At 37.3% G+C, this 23,621-nt stretch overlaps 1 protein-coding gene across 14 annotated transcripts in view; it reads right to left on the bottom strand.

Moving 5' to 3' along the window:
* Positions 1–23,621, bottom strand: part of CDC42BPA (CDC42 binding protein kinase alpha) — a 309,574-nt gene that overhangs the window by 49,781 nt on the left and 236,172 nt on the right. For 7 of the 14 annotated variants that reach the window (XM_044387982.3, XM_026509531.4, XM_044387985.3 and 4 more), the window contains 4 exons: positions 17,225–17,330; positions 16,647–16,795; positions 14,993–15,084; positions 12,548–12,624 (listed from right to left, as the gene is read on the bottom strand). In XM_044387982.3, the coding sequence (XP_044243917.2) occupies positions 12,548–12,624; positions 14,993–15,084; positions 16,647–16,795; positions 17,225–17,330 (424 nt within the window). Of the gene's footprint in view, positions 1–4,306; positions 4,346–11,412; positions 11,461–12,547; positions 12,625–14,992; positions 15,085–16,646; positions 16,796–17,224; positions 17,331–23,621 lie in introns of all 14 variants that reach the window. The other 7 variants (XM_057314949.1, XM_057314950.1, XM_044387983.3 and 4 more) reach the window with 2 other exon arrangements.

The following is a 23,621-nucleotide window of genomic DNA, read 5'->3' as shown; positions in this document are numbered from 1 at the left end:
AAAAGTTGAACTATGCCATTTACGATAATACTCTGATTTTTTAAAAAACCATGAATGTTTAAGCGAAGCTTAAAAATTACCACTTTATTTTTCAAAAGTATGTTTCTTAGAATGACAAGGAACAAAGTTTGGTAAAGATGAATAAAACTTCATGGCAATGATGTTTTGAATATTAAACTAAAAAAATTTTTTCCCACGTCTTCTAAAAGCTATTAGAAGCTAATACCTGTTAGATTAATAGATTTACGTATTTCATTTCCTTTCTGGATTACTGCCAGTGTAAACAATATCTCAAAAGAGGTTTAACAGGAAGAAAAATATAATACCACTTACATATTTTCTATATCAAAGTTTTAATTATCATCAGCAGGACTGGTTTTTCAAGATGTTATTAATTTTATTTATAATTACATGCTTACTGATACATTTATAATTAAGGACTTATTCTATCCACTAAAAAGCAATTAATTTTACTGAACTTTCAGAATACTCAATAACTATAAGCCAGACTTTGCAGGCAGCCTAAAATTAATTTAATAATTTATTGGCAATGATTCGGATATAACATGGCAGCAAAGCATCTGATTAATAGCACATCAATTATGTTTACTTCCAAACTTTATCGTGGTTATAATACAATCATTAATAGTATACTTAAGCCGTGGAAGTTAAATTCTTTGTGTTCTGAAAAACGGTATAGCATTAAATGTAAGCGATGACTTGAATTAATAATGCGGGAAAAGCTGATGAACACGACATACATCAACAGCAGAGACACACAATTCAATAATTACGCTTACGGTCGTAGAAAGAATAAAAAAGGAGAAAATAGTGAAAAGTAATATATAGCTAATATTAATTGGACAGTACCTCCTGATAGTATCTGTAGGAAGATCTTGGAAACAAATCTTAACTGAACAGTGTAAGCAATTCGCTCAATATTTCTAAGCTGCAATCTACTGAGAAAGATGAGGAATATCTTTATGTAAATGTGATTTTTTTCTACTTTTTGGTTAACTAATTCTTTTTTCTTTTTAAACCTACTTCAAAGGAGTTATTCTGATGAAAGGCATTAGAAACATGTACTACACTCCAATGTCATTTTTACCTACTGCTCTACTCTGTGGGGAAAAAAAAGAAAAACTGAATGAGTATCAGCAGTATCATCCACAATGCGCAGCACTGTCATGTAGAAAGTCCATAATGTTTCCCGACTCTATTAGGATTTCCCTACTGAGTGAGCCACAAAATTTATTTTTAGAGTAGTGCAGTAAAATAGAAAAGTTTTCTTTCCCCCTAGGATCAGATCTGATTTTTAGGTGAACTCCTCAAATTACACAGTATAGTTTTCTGATAAATAATAAAAACAACTAAAACAACTCATCTTGACTGTGTATCAATGGACCTTTTCTACTCCAAAAATAATTACAGATTTGAACAAATACAAGAAGCAAAACATTCTCATAAGAAACCTAGTTTTAAAGTAAAAGATACCAAGATTTGATACAGATTATAGATTTTTTTAAAAAGCTTACATCTAACATGTTGCTTTGTATTTGTAAATATAAAACTCCAAGTTAACCAAAAAAATACAACTATCATCAATTACCTTTATCCTTTAGCTAGAAGTATTTTGGAAACAAAGTGGCAAATAAACCAATTTTTTATATTCAGAAACACTCAAAGTTCCACTGACAGAATTTTTTCTGTTCATTGATCTTATGATAAAAAACAGTATTATGGAAATACTGTATTATTTGGAAAACAGCAAAACTATAATATTTTATTGTCCTAAAACAAATAATAAATAAATCACTGAAAGTTACGACTAGTAAGTGCAATCTTACCAATTATGAATAATATAACTTGTTATTCTTTCTGAAAATTTCTCATTTTCAATATATCGACTTGAAAATCTACTATGGAGAATTTTCAAATGTTCTCAGAAAACATAAAAGAAACTTAAGTTACATGTTAGCTGTTTATAATCTCTCTTCCAAACTCTAAAGGAATAATCTAAAATGAGACATTCAATGTTTCTCACAATTAATGAAAACACTTTGGACCTTTCCATAACCACGTATATTCAGGCATTAATAATAATGTTAATATCAAATCTTTCGTGTGCTATGCCTAACTGAATAACACCACTTAAAAAGAATTTAAGTATTCAAATTGTAAATGGAAACTTAGAGGGGACCGGAAATAAAAATGCAGCAAACCTTGAACAGTGATACCTCACTTATATGACATATAAGAATCAGAAGAATTTTAAGTTTATGAAAGTATTACCTACTGCTCATCTGAAAACACGGTAGGTAACACAACTGCAGGTCACTGCTGGATTCAAGGCCACCGTTAGGAGTGGTAAGCGTGTGTGTCCTACTGTAACACACCGCCGTCTCCCAGGACCATCGAGGCACCTCCCTATCGCCAGTGAGACGCTCTCTGTACCTGCTGAATCACTGGTGATTCTTCACTCAGCTCCCTCATGGACATCACCACTTTTTAGAGGCGGTTTTTTAATTTGTCAGATACATAACCAAGGAAAAAGGGAAGCAAGCCTGGAAAGCAGATTATCAAGCCTACCACATCTGCATTTAAAAAAACCATATATACATCAATAGGCTTTGGTTAAGTGCGGCTTATTCATATCTTATAGAATGAAGATATAGACTGAACAGTATTTCCCTCAAAAATTTTTCCTCATATCAAGAGTTGCAGAAGTGCTCTGAGAGGCCAAGACCCCTAGAAGTCTGCAAGGCAGGTGAGATAAAACTAATCTCTACTTAACCAGAAAAATAAAATCTCTCTGAATTACAACTATATGAAACAAAACTCATTAAAAATTCACTCAATTCACAGGCTGACGATTTGAACCCTAATATAACTAGGCACACAACATTTTGGTCTTCCTTTCTGGAGGTTATAGGGTGTACTTAACACATACTCAGATTAATCTAATAAATCCAAGCGCCCGGCAGTTTTAACTCTCTAAATGTCAAAATAATAAAAAAATCTATTGAACCAGTAATCTTTTCAAAAATGTCATTAATCAATGAGATATTAAAGTCATAGTTCTACTGGCCGTACCACTGGTATTTGACCCGCTTACTCATTATTAAACAGTGGTTTGGAAATACGTGCTATGTAAGGGCTCGTCATGTTTATTTTGCCATCAGTGCACCACGACATCCGAAAGAGAAGAGCACAGGAAGCAGTGAGCCACCCTACTGCTCCCCATGCTCTCTATAAACCAGAGAATTCCATGATCTAGCCCTTCCCAAGTCCCAGAGTTCTCAAGAATTCTGGATTTAAGGTGTTGATCAATACCAGTGATTATGAAGCTGACAGATGAAAGTTTAAAAGCTTGTATCTACCACAGACATTCCTTTTTAATGCTACTATTTTACGTCACACGTGAAAACCAGAGCAGACAACGTCAGCCAGCCCACTGCTTCTCAACTAGGGGGTGTGTATGTTGTGTATATTGATGTTGGGGTGGACGCTGGTTTAGGAAAATTTGAGATCTTTCTACAAATACATGCCCCATTCTGGGCATATAAGAATCTTGCGGGACAGAGAGAGCGGCCGGCCCATTTAGTTCTGAGAAACGCTGAGCTCGCTTCAGCACAGGAAGTTGCTTATAGTTTGTTATCATACATACATGAAGTGTCAAGATATTTTTAAATCTTAGAAATACCTTAGAATATGAACAATTTATTATTAATACTATTGCCTCAAATCTATAAATATATTTAGGGATAGTCCTCTGAACTACATTAAATAATCTATCAAAGATTTCTGCAGAACTGATTTATATAAAATTATAGTCAGTAAGATCTAGAAGTTGTCCCAAATTCTTTTGAATTCTGCATAATATGAATCATCAAGGTTTTTTTCCCACATAATTAAAATCTCTAGGAAATCTCTACATATTTGCTTATATCAGATCTTGTTTAGAAGCTCATTTACTTTGTAGGCGATCAATTTGGAAAGCATACGTTAGGATCACTTTTTCCCCTAGTAAAAATGAGAAAGATACCTTATAATTCTAGTAGTTTGGTTACTGAAATTTATACGAACATTCCTAAAGCTTTACGGCCAAAGCCAAAAAAAGAAAAGAAAAAGAAAAAAGGAAATGCAGAAAGGCAAAGTAGCGCTAGCGGGAGCAGCAGCACACAGCATGCAGGAGAGGGGGGAGTACACCACGGAGACGTGAGCGTGTTCCGCAACCACAGGCAAGAAGGGTAGGAGACAGGGCGGAGGGCACGGGGTGGGGACACACAGGGCAGTAGTTTCTTACACGTCTGCCTTTGCTAGCTGGAGTACAGGACGGAGAGCGCTTCAACAAAGAAAGGAGAATACTACACGTTACAAATACTCACACACGACTCTCCATGGCTACCGCTGTATTAACAGACAAAGTATATCAACATACACATAAAGACACATTTTTTGATAGGTTGAAAGTATGTGTAGTTTCAGGAAAAACTGGAGGATAGGACAGTAAAGAAATTGCTGCTCAGACTCGGTCGACGATGACAATCAAGCTTTCACGGGACCCCGCACAAGCGGTGACCCACAAAATAACGCTCCATCGAGTGATGGACAGTTTCTTTTCTGCAAAGGTTGGTAGGAACAACTGGAAACGTGAGAACAAAAAGGATCCAAATAATTCTGGTGTAGTGCTGGGCAGCATTTAATAAAATACTTAGTCTTTTACCTACCGAATTCTTACTGTTTTCAAAGATGATGCTTTTAAATGATAAAAGCTACATCAGAATTACTGATAATGAATTAAAACAAAAAGTTACTTCCACAATACCGTCCATCCTGACGAGACATTAGGCTTAAGTCAAGAAGGACCTTCACCTTTCGGACATTAAAGATTAAGTAACTAGGGAAAAGCAGCAATAAGAGTAAGTAGGTAATAACTGTACTGAAATATCTCGCAAGTCTCTGGAACTTGGTGATGCGTGAAGAGCAGAATTTTATAAATATAAACAGTATCTGCTTCCGGCAATTCCCTGTACTCAACAGAACCTACCATCTACTGACGGTTTGCAATATGTCAGGTTTTTAAAAGACAGAAGATGTGCTGTTCACAGGCTGGTGGGGAAGGCACCGTGCCACCCACAGTGTGACAAACGCTGTAACAGAGGTTAGCCGCAGAGTTCTCCGGGTAGCTGGGGGGCCGGGGGGAACATACAAGATTTGTAGGGGGACCTAGAGGAGGGAATTTATAAACTGACCTACAGCAGCTACAGAGTTCAGAGAAAACTGGAAGGATGAGAAACCTCCTTCCAGGTGATCGGTGTTATTCGTACAACTCTGGCAGACTGGTAAACAGGAACTTGTATTTCTTTCTAGGAGACTGGAAGGGGGATGACCTGAACACGGTGTCCCAGAGTTAATAGGCAGAACTCCCCTCCCTATTCATGCTCTGCCCACCTAGCACACGCCCGTCTTCCTCAGTTTCTTACTCTTCTCACTCTGTGGACCACACCCGTCCCTCCGTGAGGTGAGGACCTGCTCAGCCATCGCTTCTTTCAGAAAGCCTTTCTGCAGCCGCCTAGTTCAGTCAGGTAGTTCTCCATATACTCCCATGATATATAGTCCATACCTTTTATTATCGTGCTTCTCCCAAATGTGTAGAATTATTTATTTACATGTGTGGTTTTTCCATCAGACTCAGATCCTTAAGAATCTGGAATACGCTTATCATAAAGCCCGTAAATTTAAAAATCCTTAAAAACACTGAACGAATCCTTCTGACATTCTGCCATACTTAATATATATCTAATTATTTCTTATGGCATTTACACTTTCTACAGCACAGTATGTAACTATGGATTTGTTTTCTCTAACAGTAAGATAAGTGTTTTGAGGCCTACTTCTACGTCTGATTTATCTCAGCAGCTACCATTGTGCAAAGCGTGGTACTACATGTGTAGAAAGTGCTGAGATGTCTAACACAAAGAGACCTTTACTTTTTGACTACCCCTACACTTTTAGACCAGAGTTGGGAGCTGCTGAAACCATGAAAAAAGCGTGACTAGCTCAAAGTTTTAAGCTAAAAACAAGTCAACGTGTCTCTCAAAACCATCCCTGCACAGTGTCCAAGTTGGCACTGTATAAAGCTAATCATGGTCTTAAATTACCAGAGTAATAATGTTCTTCGTAAAGCGTCTACCTCGAAGTCAGACACTTCTATAGTCAGACAGCTATATTTATATATTTTCAATAGAGAAGGGGAAATTAGACTATTTCCTGATAATACAATTAGAGGAACATACACAGCACACACTTTCTCTTATACACACTCTCACAACCATAGTTTCCTGCTAACAGTGAAACTGGTCTCACAGCACACACTGGGAAGCAGTACGTGGTCTTTGTGTACCATTTAAAACTGTGCATTTTAGGGGCGCCTTGGTGGCTCAGTTGGTTAAGCCTCTGCCTTTGGCTCAGGTCATAACCCCAGGGTCCTGGGATCAAGTCCCGCATTGGGCTTCTTACTCAGTGGGAAGTCTGCTTCTCCCTCTCCTGCTCCCCCTGCTTATGCTTGTGCTCTCTCACTCTCTCTAATAAATTTTTTTAAAATCTAAAAAAATTAAAAAAATAAAACTGTGCATTTTAGATCTGGTGTATAAACTGCCACCATAAACTTCAGGCTGATTATGGAAGTAAGCACACAGGCAGAAACCAAAAGAAGTAATTTCTCTTACAGACACATAATTTGGGAAATAGATTTTAAGATTCAGTCAATGAATTCCAAAGGTCTTTTATTTTTATTTTTTTAATAATATTTACTTTGTTTTATTAGTGCCAAAGGTCTTTTAAAGTAACATACTGAAGAGTAAAAGACTAGGTAATCATGGTTCTTTCTCCAGATTGTCTAAATATATTCGGATTATGATATACAATAAAAAACATAAATATAAAGTAATATATAATGCTGCCTAAATTAGTGAAGGATTGCATATGCAATCTTCTGAAACAGGAGAGTTTCAAGCTGGGTTGTATTTAATATGTGGATGGAAGATTTTTTAAAAAAGAGTTGAAAGGAAATATCAGGAATTTCTCAGAAGGATCTAGGCCTGGTCTGGGTCTCAGGATTAAAAGATCTTTATAATGTAGGTTTTAAAAATTCTGTCTTCCATTGATTCTCCCATATGATCAACCTTTCTCAGATACAGCTACACAATGCTGTCAAACCTCAGGTTTCTGTGATGGGTTATGAGAGATTATGAAAGCAGCCGGGAGAGAGACCATGCTAAAAGCAAGAGATGAGAGAAGGAAGCTAGGAGCTAGGACTGAAATGAGATATTTTAAGACATCTTAGCAAGATTTTATTATGAAGCCAAACAAGGAGTAGAACTCGGCGGGCCGATACTTTCAGACTACTTGCTTCTTGTCATATGCCAGGATGCAAGAAAACAGTGTTAGGAGGACCAGCCAGCTGGACTCCTTGGACTAACTCTATTCCTTGATGTCTGACCTTTTCATTCCACACCTATAATTCCTTGGTTTACCCTTTCCTCAGAACACTAGAGTAAGACAGCCTCCAGAAAGCAAGGTGGCATACTGCCATTTGCCAGGTGAGAGGGCAATTCCCATTTTTTGTGAATTTGGCCCAAATGAACAGAATGTAGAATTATGATTTAAATAAAACTCAAAACTTACCTGGCATAGACTTAATAAGTGACAATATATTTATCAAATATAAAGAACAAGTAGTTCATTTATATGACTATAATTAGTATGACTTTTAATAAGAGTCAAGCCAAGCATTTTGGGCACTCAACTGAAAAGAAGAAAATGAACGGAACAGAATGGGAAGTTTGCAAGCTGGTCTGATCATCCCTGGACCTCTGGCCTCTGGGATGCAGGGAACAGATGGGGGAGAGCCCGAGCTGCTGAGCTCTGCTTGCCCCTCACCCTGTTTGGTGCTGGGCCTAACACAGAGCCACCCCAGGCAGTCTAGGACTGGGTGTGTGGGCCTGCGAGAAAAGACAAGATCAAGAGGGAATGATTTCCAGAGCACAAGGACCCTGGCATCTGTTTCACTGCTGTCACTGGTGTCTCACTGCATGTGGGGGACGCCTGACCCAAGAGACAAAGTGGTCAGAGTGACGTCAGTTTGCCATGAACTAAAACCCCCTCTTATCTGCCCTAAACAATGTCATCCATAACCCTGTTGCCACCCCTTCCCTATTCCTCCAAAGACTGAGAATCCTAAAACTTTACTAATGGGGGAGCAAATGGTCCAGTCTACTAACGGGAGAATGCTGTGATCAACAACGGTTACGACCCCTGGACGGAGTATTTTCCAAGGTTCTTTCCTCTGTCAGAAGCCTACGATTCTACATGAAGAAAAGCCCAACTACCTGAGCTGTCCTGAATTACAGAAGCAGGGGCTGAGACTGTCTTCTGTTCGGCCTGAGTCGGCGGGAGAAGGAAGGGACCTGGGCCACCATACACTGCTCTCCTGTCAAGGCTGCTCTTGCTGGAAACTCGACTCACACAGAAAGAGTTGTCTAAACTGTGCAACTTAAAAGGAAAGCCTATGGCTCTGAATGTGTTCCTGTATTGACAGACATTCTGGCATTCACTTGAATTTTGAACTAACAGGCAAAACACACTGAGGAAAAACTAGAGGTGGGAGAGGGATTTTGGGTACTATTTTATGTAAAAAGAATCATCGTGTTAATAGGCCTACATGGGAGGGTTAAGGAAAAAAGTAAAGGGTCATTTTGGAGGAGGGGAGGGGCTGGTGGTATGGTTCTAGAGAATCAGAGGGCAGTCTGAGGTCACTAGGCCATGGGGAGCAGATGGGGAAGATCAATGGTGTATGGACACCAAAGAAGGCTTCATTTCTGCAATCTGGCCGAGTACTGGCTTTATCCCTTACTAAACCTATAAGTTCCTGTCGCAATTCAAATTCTAGGTCTTCAATGTCATCTATTTCTCTATTTCTATGAGAAAGAAATCAGAAAAGAGTGACCAAAGGATGTGCTGTATGCATTAGTTAAGGGTTACACTCTACTTATTATGGGGGCAGTCACGTACAACATTCTTAACTAGTTTTGGCACAAAGAACAATCAAGATTGATTCTATTCTTTAAGCTTCCAAATGCCTAAGAGAAAGGAAGCAACAGAAGTTTCGTTTCATACTAAGTATCCCAGATGCCCAACGTGAGCATGCCAAGGATTGAATACCATTTTTCAAAACATCACTCTACTCTGGCTTTGAGGATGAAATGAATGAGAACTCTGGGAAGAGGAGTCATAGTTAACCAACTACAGACAGAGGTTTATGCCATAAAATATGAAATAAGAATACAAACTTTTTTTTTTTTTTTAAAGGGAGCTTACTGCTGGCCTTCTCCCTGACATGCAAGCCTCACTGTGCAGCAATCTCGTGGCTGGACAATTTGGGGGTGGGGTGGGGAGTACAGTCACTTGGATTGGTGGGCGGAAGGCGAGCAGAAGGCCATGGAAACATTTGAGCCACAATGGATTCCCGGACAAGAAAGGAAGCTAACGGGAACGCAGGAAGGGAGGTGAACGGCCTATTACAAGTAAGGAAATGGTAACCAGTGTTACTGAGGGCTCCACACACCCTGTTTCTTTAAATTCTCAAACAACCTCTGAGTCAGGACCACTATTATTATCCTTGTTCTTCTGATGAGCACACTGGGGCTTACCTAACGGGAAGGTTAGGGAACTTGCTCCCAATCATGAGAAAGTGGTAGAGGCGGCATCTGAGCCCCCTTATGCACTTTACCAATAAACTGGAAGAAGAGAACTCAGGAAGCAAATGAGGGAAAAAACTAGGCTTTTTAAGAGCTGGAGCCCGATTCATAAAGATTCAGCCTGTGCGAACTCAACCCCTTTTCCCTTTATGATACGAGTTCCTTCGTGCTGGTGTGAAATTCAGCGTTATGTCTGAACTGCGCTTAGGCTGAGTGCTAATGGGTGAAGGACAAGGAAGGGTTCTCCCAGAGGAAAGTGAGAGAGGGAGGCTTCTTCACTTAGCTGACCGGTGGCAGAGAGAGCAGAGACAAGATGGGCACCGGACAGTGCGTGTTCCTGCAGCCCTTGGGTTGAGCAGAACGAACCTGTCAAAATACACACGACCTCTAGTTTACATTGAGAGATTTTTGTGGGAGGAAACGGAATGTAGAGAAAAGTTAGAAAAAAAATGGAAATGGTTTCTAGTGGAAGGAACAGTTAAAATAATTTATTCGAACTTCCTTCTCATTCCCTCTCAAGTGAATGATGTTTCTATGGACATACTATATTGAACATTTTAGTACAGTGAAACATACTGTAGAGTATAATGTGAAATACTACTGTACCTCAAAAGAGGTCTCTTTTTATTGCACTGTAGAATTAACTAGAACAACTGTCTCAAGAATAATGAAACAGTGTCCATTCAGAATGGAAAGTAGTACACTTGGGTATAATATTTCAAAGACAGAAAAAAAATCACTTAAAAAATTTTTAAAAATCTAGATCAAGAGTTTTCTTTAGTGGAAAATTATGTGAAATACTTTTCTGAATATAAGAATTATGTTTAACAAAACACAAAAAGTAAGACCTATAAAAATTTCCCTGGTTGAAAAACTGGTGCTATGTAGACCATTTGCATTTGAACCCATTTTATTTTCCAGTTTCTAGAAAGGTTAAATGTTCGACATGACAAGGCTTTATGTGCCATTTAATGTGGAATACAGAGAATGCGTACATCTGGTATTTCAGTAAAGAGAATGAACGATATACATTAGGGACTTCTAAATTATCAAATGGATAGAATTAATTTAGGAGAGAAAATGGTAGTGCAGTCAATTTATAGTGCATGTAGCACATATGTTAATGAAAATCAGTTTCTACATTAGAAGTGAAAATCTGTCAGCATTAAAAACTGATTTGTATGTACTGTTATTACATCACAATAAAATCTAGTGAAAGATTTAATAAAACATGTCACTTTTTTTCTGAATTTACCACCAGAAGTTTACTTCTGAGAAATTAAATGGCAAAGTGCCAAAAAGGGGAATGTGAAATAGAAATCACCATGAAAAATAAAAATGAGCATTTTTATATACATATCTACATAGTGACAATAATCAAATAAACATTCCAGTCTTCCGAATTGTTGCAAAGAAAGGAAATACAGATTCTCTGATAGTCAAAGCATTTTTCAAAGTACATTTTCACTTTCTGATGTTTAATAAAGATGAACTCTTTATTATATTTCAGATAAGAAGCAAATTTTGTCTCACAAATAATTACCATGTGTGATATTTCTAAAACTGACTGCATTACTAGGCAAAATTCTTCAATTCAATTCACTGATGTCTTTTACTGAAGGATGCATTGGTTTGAAAATCAAAGACTTACGTCATCCAAAAAATCAATCAGTGAAGATGAGGAAGAAGAAAAGGAATCCTATTTAACGAATACAGCAATAAAAAATAGAAAATATGGATGAAGCAATTTAATAAGAACAAATAATAAATCAAAAATTTTGTAAAACAATTGAAAGGCAAATGACATTAATTCAAATAAATAAATGAGAAGAGCAGTCATTGGCATCGTTTCTCAAGAAACTCAGAAATCCATTAATTACTTTTTAAAGCGTGGTTCTTTTTCCCTTTCCCAAAGGAATGAAATACAATGCATACATTGTGCCCAAAATGTAATAAAATGAAGCGCATGGCAAATCATTAATAATCAAATTAAATGAAGCACTTAGGAAGGGTAACGATTAAAAGTGAGCAGCAGAATCTCTCAGCCTCTAGCTGTTCCCACTGGAATGTAACCTCTCTGAGAACAGGACTTGGTGATTTGGTCACTACTGTATCTCCGGCACCTAGAACAGTGCTCTGCACAGAGACGTATGATTATTTAATAAAGATATAATCACTAACTTAAATTTTCTGAGACCAAAATATAACTTATATCATAAAATTGGTTCCCCCCCCCCCCCAGCAATGAATTTAAGCACCAAAAAAGGACAGTCATAGAGTCACTGTTTCATTATTATGGAATACACTGCCTAATACACTCTATGTAATACTTTTCACAAGAAGTATTCCTATCGTAAACTTCCAAAATAATCGAACTGATTGGAGCTAGACCCAGCATTGCCCTATTATGAGCTCTGACCTTTTTCACTTGTTTTTTTTTTTTAATTGTGGTTCTATGCTTGGGAGAAAAAAGAAAAGTGTCCAAATTATTTCAAAAGTTCGGATTTGTTCTGCATTTACTGTTTCTCAGGGGAAGAGATGAAATTTCTTTTAAATCTTACGACTCTCATATTTCGATCTTTCTTAGATTTTTCTTAAATACGAATGTGATTAGAGTTTCCATAAGAATGCAGAACATACTCCTCTCCTGACGTGTTTTTGTTGATATAAGATTCTAGGTCCTTTTATGTGAGAGGCAATAAAACAGTTTCATTGCAAATGAATTTTAAATCACAAAGGGACTTTTAAATGGACCGCAGGGAATACTTGAAAAGTTTAATACTTACTTCAAATTGATCCAGAGCATCGGTAGGCGTATTCAAAAATGCCAAGAAAGAATGCTGTGAGTCTTGGTGCTCTATACCTAGAAGACAGCAGCAACTTTTTTTAAAACTAGAACAATTTAAACTAATTTTCATGGATAACCATTCCTGTCTGAATCTATTAAGAGTTGTTCACAAGCTACCACATTTTAAAGCTGATCGATACTATTAGCTCTACATATTTAAAAAAAAAACTATATTAATGTTTCTTGGGATATCACTTAAGAGTTATATCAGTCTCCATGACATACTTGTTTCCTGCCCTGAGGTCTTGAATTTCTTTCTTTTCCCACAGAGCACATCATAAGAAACACATTAAATCTTGGTAGACTTGGGAGAATTTTAAAAACATGGTTATATCTGACTTTTCTAAGCTAATTTATCACCAAAAAAGGTTTCTGTTTTGAAAACCTCTTAGCAAACATACAGTACGCACTAATATAAATAACCTCGTATAATAATGTAGAAATACAGTGAATGTATTTAGTTATGAGAAAACTTTGGTCAAGGCCTCCATCTGATTTCAGGCATTGTTTTACTGACAGAATAAATCACTCATACCCTAGTTTTTCTCAGATGAAGTTTCGGAAGTTGATGTATATTTGTTGGCTATGGTATTAACTTCAAATGCATAACTTCCAAAATAATTCTTAAAATATATATGCAATGATAGGAAGTGACATCAATTGTGTGCCTTTCATACTACTCTCTAATAACACACCATGGATGCCAGATAAGGCACTATGTTCAGAAATGCATCCAGTCAATAAATATTTACTGAGAGCCTGTTATGTGCCAAACCTTGTCTAGATACTGGGATGTATAAGTAAACACAGCAGTAAAAAAATCCTTGCCCTCATTATATTACATAAACATTACATTATATTTAAGTAGTATAGTACATTATCTTACAACATAAGGTGAAATTTTATTATTCTACAATGTTCTAAATCCACATAAAAGCTATAGCTTAACATGCTGTCATAAAGCAATGTGATAAACTCGAGCATCTATTCTAAAAATGATGCAGTCAGTGGCACGTGGCGTGTTATAGTCAGTCACACTCTGCACTGGTCTCTCTTCTATAAAAACTGCCTTACAGGTCCTCCAGGTCTTATATATTCTTTTCCCTCTACTCACTAATAATGCAGACCAATTCCACTCTTCATCTTTGAAAACTCTGCTTGATTCTCAATTTAGTGTGAAGCCTTGTGCTCAGTGTGAGTTCCTAATTCACTTTTGCTGCTGGGTTCCTTCTTTTCCTGTTCACTAGGAAATTCAACTGACAAAAACTTTTTTTGAACATCCACTACTTTTAATGATTTTTTCATGTCAACTCCTTTATGTGATACCCTCTCTTTCTTCCACAGTTCTATTTTATTTTTTCTCCACAATTTTAAAAGCAGATACAGAGACCCAACCAGTTTGACATGACTGTGTGTCACAGGACTGAGAAATTACAGGGAAGCCTCACATAATGTATGCATAACATTAAGCCATTAATTAGTTCACTATTCAGTCAGGAATACAGACTTCGTCAGGACAATGAATTTCTTTCTCTCTTTCTTTCTTTCTTTTTTTAAGTAGGTTCCACGTCCAGTGTGGAGCCCATCTCAGGGCTTGAACTCATGACCCTGAGATCAACAGTCAGATGCTCAACTGACTGAGCCACCCAGGGACCTCAGGACAATGAATTTCTACTAACAGCATATAAGAGATCCCTTCATTGAGAAAATAACATTCTGAATTTCTTTTTATTAAATCTTCACATTCTTAATGCCCACATTATGAAAAAAAAGTTTAAGAAGTTCCTGTAATAGCTGCCATGCACCCTGAGTTACTTTTCACGTTAACGGAAACATGCTCAGGTAATTTCAAGGACATGGGAATAAACCCGGAGAGATCCTGCAGGACACGCAGTGTAAGAATCAAACGTGGAAGAAAACAATGACGTGCAAAAACAGTTGACCACGGAATTGCCTTTTAATATGGGATTAGATTAATCTTAAATTACTTCATACATTGTTTCCTCAACTACCCTGGAAGTGAATCCTACAACATCTGAAAAGAGTATAAAATATATTATAAAAATAAGAGGTTTTTTCCCCAATCACAAAAATCTTATTTGTGAAATCGTCCATGGCATTGAAAAAACAGTCCAATTCATGTCAAAGTGAGTTTTCTGTTAGTGTGAAATCTTTAAACCACGTACATTAAGCACAACAAAAGGACTCTGAGACCAGTGTAGCGAGTGTGTGTGTCACATATCTGCACATATATCCATCAGTGAGCGCCCGCATGCTTAATTAGTGTGAACGATTCTCCGACCTGCGCGTACGCGGATTCTTGGGTAATAAAATACATTCACAACAGAATAAGCCCTGATTGATGCAAAACACATTCTCATACCCTTTTCAGATCTAAGCTCTTCAGTGTCCTTTATCAGTTGCTCGATTTCTGAGAGTAGCTCCAAGTTCTTCTTCTCTGAATCTTTTAGTTTACTTCAATAAGGGAAAAAAAGGAAAAATGTCATTATTTTTACTGCTGTTTAGTGAGCCATCCTACTGTACGCAGTCGGAGCTTCCTGGTTTAAATGTCAGTCACGTCAAGTCAGGGAAGTGCAAGCCACTGCAGGAAAGACAATCCGGCCGGTCATCTACTGCTGTAGAAATAGACTTTTACTGCGCCGCAGCCAGACTCACTCACTCACGGGCTGTCTCTGGCTGGTTCCGCACAATAGTGCAGTTGAGTAGGCAGAGGCAATGTGGCCTGCGAAGCTGAAAATACTGAGTAGTATCTGGCCTTTTATCGAAAAAGATGCTGACCCGGAGCTCAATGATTCCATTTTAAAATGTCATAAAATCAAAGGTTAAATTTAGGGTTTTGTTAGACTCTTCCACAGAGAACCATGAAAGTGGAGCATTTTTATGAGGACATCTGTAGTCTCCAGTTTCATTCACAGTCTGGTTTATGAGCAAATGTGCAAACGCCTGTGTCCCAGGCACTGGAAGGCTGATCGTGCTCGTTCCAATTACAACACAGAGAATGACATCAGTAGCTCTTTGTGCTAGGATTGACTCACATTCTCCAGAAAATGTTCTCTCACATTTTCAATGTCATGCTAGCACATTTAAGCAAAGCATACTTAATTTATGTCTAGATTATTTATAACAAGAGTTTATAGTTCAGTGGGGTGCCAGGCAGCTGACCTTTAATTGGATTCAAAACATTAATGATTACAGTTTAAGGACTAAGGCTTCACACATTACAAACTGAATTTACGGGACTGTATTTCTTTTCATGATTGAATGCCTTTGGAACGCTACTATTCCAGCACCAAATGGATTTTTCTACTAATATGTTGATTTGTAACATGAACTTTCTATTGTTCCTCTATATCACCAATACTGACTTACTCTTGAACCATGTTTATATCCAATCCAATTAAGATTTTCATTTTATCATTTATTTATTCAGAGTATAATTTGCTCTACTATTGCAAAGAGCATTGAAAGAATGTCATTATCCAGGATTGTCTCAGACTGTGGAGGATATACTTTTTTTAAAACATAAAAGAACATGAAAAAACAATTATAATTAACATTTGTTATACCACTACGAAATTTATCATTAAGAGAATCTCCATTTGTAAAAGATCTATGGTAGAGGCCAGAACTCCCGGATGACTGTGTTTTGTTCGGAATATATGTTGCATTTTTATATTAATATGACACTCTAGAACAGGAGAGAATTTGGGATTTAATGGAACAGAATTTGAGAGTCAACTAAATTTTACAAATAAGGGGAAAATAAATATTAAAATATTAATTAGCACTGTTATTTCTACTTTATGGACAAGTCAGAGAAAGCAAGGTTGTATTAAAATCCCATCACTGCATACAAGGCTTGAAAGCTTTTATTCATTTTCAAGTATTCATAAATTTTTCTGGTCATTACTCAAAAGAAAAAAGAGATAGGTATCAATTAAACAAGTAACTTCTCCCCCAAATACTTTTGGACCAATGTAGAAATTATTCTAGCAGACTCTCTCATTCAATCTTACCATTCTGTGATGATGTTAGCTGCTTTCACTTTATTGAGCTCTTCTTGGATGGCCTGTTTAGCTCTTATTTCTGCATCCAGAGCTGACTGCAACTCCAGTCTAGCTGACATATCCAGTTTTGCAAAACGACGCATTTTCCAGGGCATATCCTACCAAATAATATGACTGTTGTTAGCCCCATCCGACTTTTTCTTTACCATTTAAATTCAGTAATGCAAGGATAGTTAGAAACTACTTAAAAGCACTATCTTTCTCTAATAACAGAATAGAATTGAAACACTATGTGTGAAAATATATTATTTTTCATTAATTTCAGAAATCATTGTAGACCTCCATACAAAGGAGTGTATTTTTCGTAATTATTACCAATAGTGGCTCCTATGCAAATTACAGTTGAGCAGCGATGTGCTATGACTTCCTAAACTGGCAGAGACTTGGACAAAGTGAATGCTCATGAAAAACTTGACAATGAGCTAAGGCCTAGACAAACTAGCAGAAGTGCTCAGGTTTATTACAATGTGTGCGAGCCTCCCCGCCCACCCTTACAATAACTCTCCACGCAAAACGGCAGGACTTACTGTTGCTCGTGCACCCAGGCTGGAATTTCTCAAAGCTTCCAACTCTTCAGTCATTTTAGAAGCTAAGGCCTGGAGATACCCTCGTGCATCCTTTTCATCACTGACCCTGGAAATACAAATGCATACAGACAAAGGACAAAAAAAAAAAAGTAATACAAACAGAAAAACTTCAGTGAGATATACATATATATATATATTTTTAAATTTTTATTTATTTATTTTTAAAGAGTTTATTTATTTATTCATGAGAGACAGACAGAGAGGCAGAGCCAGAGGGAGAAGGAGGCTCTCTGCAAAGCAGGGAGCTGGATGTGGGACTCAGTCCCAGGACCCTGAGATCACAACCTGAGCCAAAAGCAGACGCTTAACCAACTGAGCCACCCAGGCGCACCGCCACTGTTTTTAAAAGCATCATACAAGAAATAAGTGAAATAAATGTCTTCTTTGACAAGGCCTACCGCAGCACTACTGCCTGACAACACATGGGAAGAGGGTTACTGAACTGTTGCAGTTCTCGACGAATTAAAGCCGGTCACGTGTAGGAAAGTTCAAATTACTTGTATATGATAAATTAGTAAAATTTCACCCTTGAACCACAGAATATTCTTTTAATCTAACATTAAAAACACACATATTTACATGATTTCTAAAGAATATTAGGATTTCTCACTAATTGGGTTCTGCCATTTTATCTTGTGAAAACAAAACGCATCATTTTTAAAACTGAAGTACCCTATATTTAGAAGGTTTAAAGTAAAATATTCTGCAAAAATTAGGGTTGTACTGCAATAAAGCTCCTCTGTTTTCTAAAATGGTCAATAAAATGCCAACCAAAAGGAAAAGGTTAACATCGAATGAAACTCATAACTGTCTTAAGACTTTCTTGCTGATGCAACTATCGTGATTCTAGATAGAAATGTTTTCTAATTATATTCAATGACACACATTCTACATTTCAGAATTTATCAGGAGAAAGTTTGTGTTTTGTTACATCTTCAAAACAAGGGCAAGACTAGGATAAGGACTGCCAGCATATGAAAATCTACAAAAGAAGGTCCTAGCCGCAAGAAGAATGAAAACAATCAGTATACAGAAAGATATAAAAGGCACAAGGAAAAAAAAGGAGTTGAAATTCGCAGTGCTTAGATTAGAAGTGTATTCTAATACACTCAGGGGAACACTATTTGCCTTTGGGAAGTCTGGCTGTGTTCATAAATACAATTTGGGCCACTGAACAGTAATGAGGAAAGTATATTTCAGGTAAATCGGTAAGTATCTGATGCTCACAGCAGACGAACTGAAACCCTGAACCTGGCTTTAGCATCTCTCAGAATTTAAACTCCTGAGGAGCCAAGTTCATATATCTCTATCTATCTCAAAGAGGCCCTTTAAAAGGGATTTGGTTCTCTTTTCTCTCATATGGGAAGGTGTACCGGAGGACAAGCAAAAGAATCTAACAACAAAAGCGATACAATCGTCGTTAAAAAGTTGCCCAGCCTAGTTAGTTACATATTTTTAGGCTCTATAGACATGCATATATTTTTATTGCCTTTTAAAGGAAAATGGCTTTAGAAGATACTGTTTGTGAAGTAGGAGGCAGTTTCCTTTAAAATTTTTAACTTGGGCACCACACATGACCACAACCTTTTGATTTAATCATCTGATCTACAGTATAAAGAATAAGAGAAGATGAAGGAAGATTACCTTTTCTTAGAATACCGAGAAAGATCCTGAAGAGAACTATTACCATGTACAGGGCCAGGCTAGTCGGCCTCAACCAGCAGTGCCTCAGTGCCTACCTACCACAGCGATCTCAGCTCCTTCACTCTGGAAAGCAGTAACTTCCTGTGCATGCCTTTCATGCTGTTTAACGTTTCAAATAAAAACCAATCTCTTAAAATTTTGTTTTTATTTGCATGTTGAATATGTTCACATTCCCTGACTCATGTGGTCTTCCGCTAAGTCTCAATTTTTTATTAAAGCTATGTCTATTTTCTTGGCTACAAAGAATTAATGAAGGGAAGGGTTAAAAAAAAAAAAAAAAAAGACCGGGTCAGTTACAAACTCCTGCCATTTTAAGTTCCACTGGGCCCTGGTCTCCTACAATAATTCCTTTTCAGAATCATTGCTATGTGTCTGTTTCCAACTTTGATCCTTAAAGTCCCACTTCCCCCAGCCCAACACTGTCTTGCCCTTTCTTCTAGGCCATCTGGATAAACTGACTCATGCCCATTTTAACTTTTTTTTTTTTTTTTTTTTAAGTTTTAGAGGCAGGTTAAGTCCCTCACCTTTTCTCTGGCCAACTCATTTAAATGTATTCGTCATCCCACATATATACAAATAAATACCTTCTCTGAAAACAGCTTATGTTTTCAATTTCATCATTTCCACTGGCTGCTGTAAACAGACAGACGTTTTCTAATCCAGAAAGGTTCCTGTTCCAATCCCGCTCCCTGTCATTGTGATACAACCTGTATCTAATTACTCTAGTATTTAACCCCTCACTAACTCGTACATACTTTCTGAGGTCTGATTTCTACCCCAACTATTTTGCTAAAACTACAGCTTATTCAAGTAACTACTCAACTATAAAAGGCCAATTTCAATCTATTTTGTTCTTCTGCCATAGCTAATCCTCTCCTCCCAAGCTCTTTCAAGTAATTAATGCATAAATACTTACTAATACTATTATGTGGGGCATACTTGGGAGACAGAGGAGATCTATAAGATATGGTCCTTAAAACGTCGGGGAGGTAGGACATACACAGTGGAGTGACTAAGAACTTGACTCTTGAGTCAAACACACCTTGGTTCAAATCCTAGCTCGCTGTTCACCAGCTCTGGGACTTGGGCTAACTCATTTATCCCCCTCTAGCTCTCTGCTATCTCACCTGCAAAGTGGGGATAACGATCCACCTCATTAGACTGTTATAATAACTAAATGAGAATCCTGTACAAGTGAATTTTCAGCCCAATGCCTGCAACATACTATGTTGTGATCAGTATAAGCTATGACTATCCACAAATGAAGATTAATGAATGAAGAATAGCTCAAACAATGTGGGGGAATTTAAATAAAGGGAAATAAAAGTGTTATCATGGAAACCCTTTGCTGATTAGGAATACTCTTTCCTGGCCGCCCTCTACCTTCTATATGCTGCCCTCACCATATTATCCTTCTGTCTTTTCTCCTTAAAAAGACCTCAACAACTTCAATGGCTTTATTGACTAGGAATTAAATCCCCAAATTTATATGCTTTACCCTAACCTTTCTGTAATCTTTTCAAAAGCGTATTGGAACTCTGTACCCAGACGTCTCAAGAGGAGCCCAGACTCACCAACAAGCAAGATAACACAAACAAAATTGATTCTATCTTCCCCAAAGTTGGTTCCTTCTCTGACTTTCCTACTTCAGTGTTATCATTTTCTTAATCTAACTCAGAATTTCAGAACAAATTCTTCCTTGTCTCCTGCCCTTCCTTCATAATGAAGTCCTATAGATTCTTCTCCCACGTCTTCTCTATTTGTTCAGTTTTCCCCAAACTTCCCTCCATCTCACCCTGAACACCACTATAGAGATTGGTCTACCTAATGCATCATCTGATCAATGCCATTATCATTTGCAAAAACCCTTTCTTTCTTATAAAGTTTATATTCTTACCCAATATTCACGGTAACTAACCCTAGTTAGTAACTTTACTAGTCTTATTTCCTACTGTTTTATATGAAATCTCTAATTCAGCCAACCTATGTAAAGGACCCTTTATTAACCTCAGGGTTTTCAGAAAATGTGTTATAGGTTCAAATGAATACTCCCAACTTTCTCAAGCACCCAGTCTGAGATAACTCTCCTCTCTGCTCCAACAGGAAAATGAGTATTGTGTAATACACAGGGCAACTTACATTTAAGTCTTATAACTAATCTCCAGATCTGGTCACATTAGTTTTTACACTTTTCAGTGGGTATGTAATAAGCTGCTTGAAGGCAAAGTACTGTATTTTATAGGCTATCATACCTTCTACTATATCAGATGTGAGGAGATACATTTTAAAAATAACTCCTGGGGACTAGCTTATGACTCCGACCTTCCTTTGTTGCATGATTTCAAAGAAAAAGTGAAGTATTTTGATGAGCCAATGGTGAGAAGAAAGGCCCCTGCTCTAACACAGTGAGGAGCAACGAAGTTTCCCTTCCCTAAATGTATTCTTTCATATGAAAGGGATATTTCATAGGAGGGGGCCAAGCAAGACGGCCATTAGAAATGCATCCAAATAAGGTCTTATACACAATAGTGCTGGTTCTGTTTTAAAACTGTTATTTTGTCCAACGGAAACATTTAAAATACTATATATCACAAGTTCCTAAAACCTTGTCTTGGCATCATTTTTTTATAGTTTTAACTTAAATTCTAGTTCGTAAACATACAGTGTAATACTACTTTTGGGTGTACAAGATCATGATTCAACGATTCCACATGACACCTGGTGCTCATCCAGGTAAGGGCACTCCATAATCCCCATCACCTATTTCACCCAGCCCCCCGCCACCTCCCCTCTGGTAATCGTCATTGGTTTCACTATAGGTAAGAGTCTGTTTCTTGGTTGTCTCCCTCCCTTTTTTCCCTTTGCTTGTTTTGTTTCTTAAATTCCACATAGGAGTGAAATCATACGGTATTGGTCTTTCCCTTACTGACTTATTTCACTTAGCGTAGTATACTCTAGCTCCATCCATATTGTTGCAAATGGCAAGATTTCATTCTATTTTATGGCTGTGGAATATTCCACTGTGTATGTATACACACACACACACACGCACACACATTTTCTTAACCCATTCATCAATCAACAGACACTTAGGCTGTTTCCAAAATTTGGCTATTGTGGGTAATGCTGCTATAAACATAGGGGTGCATAATCCCTTTGAATTAGTATTTTTATACTCTTTGGGTAAATACCCAGTAGCATGATTGCTGTATCACAGGGTGGTTTTACTTATAACTTTCTGAAGAACCACAGTACTGTTTTCCACAGTCGCCGCACCAGTTTGCATTCCCACCAACAGAGAATGAGGGTTCCTTTTGCTCCACATCCTTGCCAGTGCTGGTTGTTTACTGTGTTGTTGATTTTAGCCATTCTGACAGATGTGAGGTGATAGCTCATTATAGTTTTGGTTTGTATTTCCTTGATGATCAGTGATGTTGAGCATTGTTTCCTGTTTCAACGTGGAGCATTTGTGTCTGTTAGCCATCTGGATGTCTTCTTTGGAAAAATATCTATTCATATCTTCTATTTTATAAGTACTTTATATATTCTGGATACTAGCTCCTTATCAAATATGTCATTTGCAAATATCTTCTCCCACTCTGTACATTGTCTTTTAGTTTTGTTGACTGATTCCTTTACTGTGCATAAGTTTTTTATCCTGATGTAGTTCCAATAGTTTATTTTTGCTTTTGTTTCCCTTACATCAGGAGACATATCTAGAAAGAAGTTACTATGGCTGATATCAAAGAAATCACTAGGATTTCGATGGTTTCCTGTCTCACATTTAGGTCTTTAATCCATTTTGTATTTATTTTTGTGGATGTAGTATAAGAAAGTGGTCCAGTTTCACTCTTTTGCATGTTGCTGTCCAGTTTTCCCAACACCATTTGTTGAAGAGACATTTTTTTCTTTTTTTTAAGATTTTTATTTATTTATTTGACAGAGATAGAGACAGCCAGCGAGAGAGGAAACACAAGCAAGGGGAGTGGGAGAGGAGGAAGCAGGCTTCCAGCAGAGCCGCCTGATGTGGGGTTTGATCCCATAACGCCGGGATCACGCCCTGAGCCGAAGGCAGATGCTTAACTGCTGTGCCACCCAGGCGCCCCGACATTCTTTTTTTCCATTGGATATTCTTTCCTGCTTTATCAAAGATTCATTGACCATATAGTTGTGGGTTCATATCTGGGTTTTCTATTCTGTTATATTGATCTATGTGACTATATTTGTGCCAATACCATACCGTCTTGATCAGTACAGCTTTGTAATATAATGTGAAGTCTGGAATTGTGATGCCTCTACCTTTGCTTGTCTTCTTCAAGATTCCTTTGGCTATTCAAGGTCTTTTATAGTTCCATATAAATTTTACGATTTTTTGTTTTAGCTCTGTGAAAAATGCTCTTGGATTTTTCGATAGGGATTGCATTAAATGTGTAGACTGCTTTGGGTAGTAAAGACATTTTAACAACATTTGTTCATCCAACCCATGAGCGTGAAATGTATTTCCATTTCTTTATGTCATATTCAATTTCTTTCATCAGTGTTTTATAGTTTTCAGAGTACAGGTCTTGCACCTCTTTGGTTAGGTTTATTCCTAAGTATTTTATTATTTTTGGTGCAACTGTAAATGAGATTG

The sequence above is a fragment of the Ursus arctos genome, unplaced genomic scaffold, assembly GCF_023065955.2.
Source record: "Ursus arctos isolate Adak ecotype North America unplaced genomic scaffold, UrsArc2.0 scaffold_2, whole genome shotgun sequence".
NCBI classification, from domain to species: Eukaryota; Metazoa; Chordata; class Mammalia; order Carnivora; family Ursidae; genus Ursus; species Ursus arctos.
Note: the sequence above shows the minus strand (reverse complement) of the source record. Positions and strands in the feature narration are given on the sequence as shown.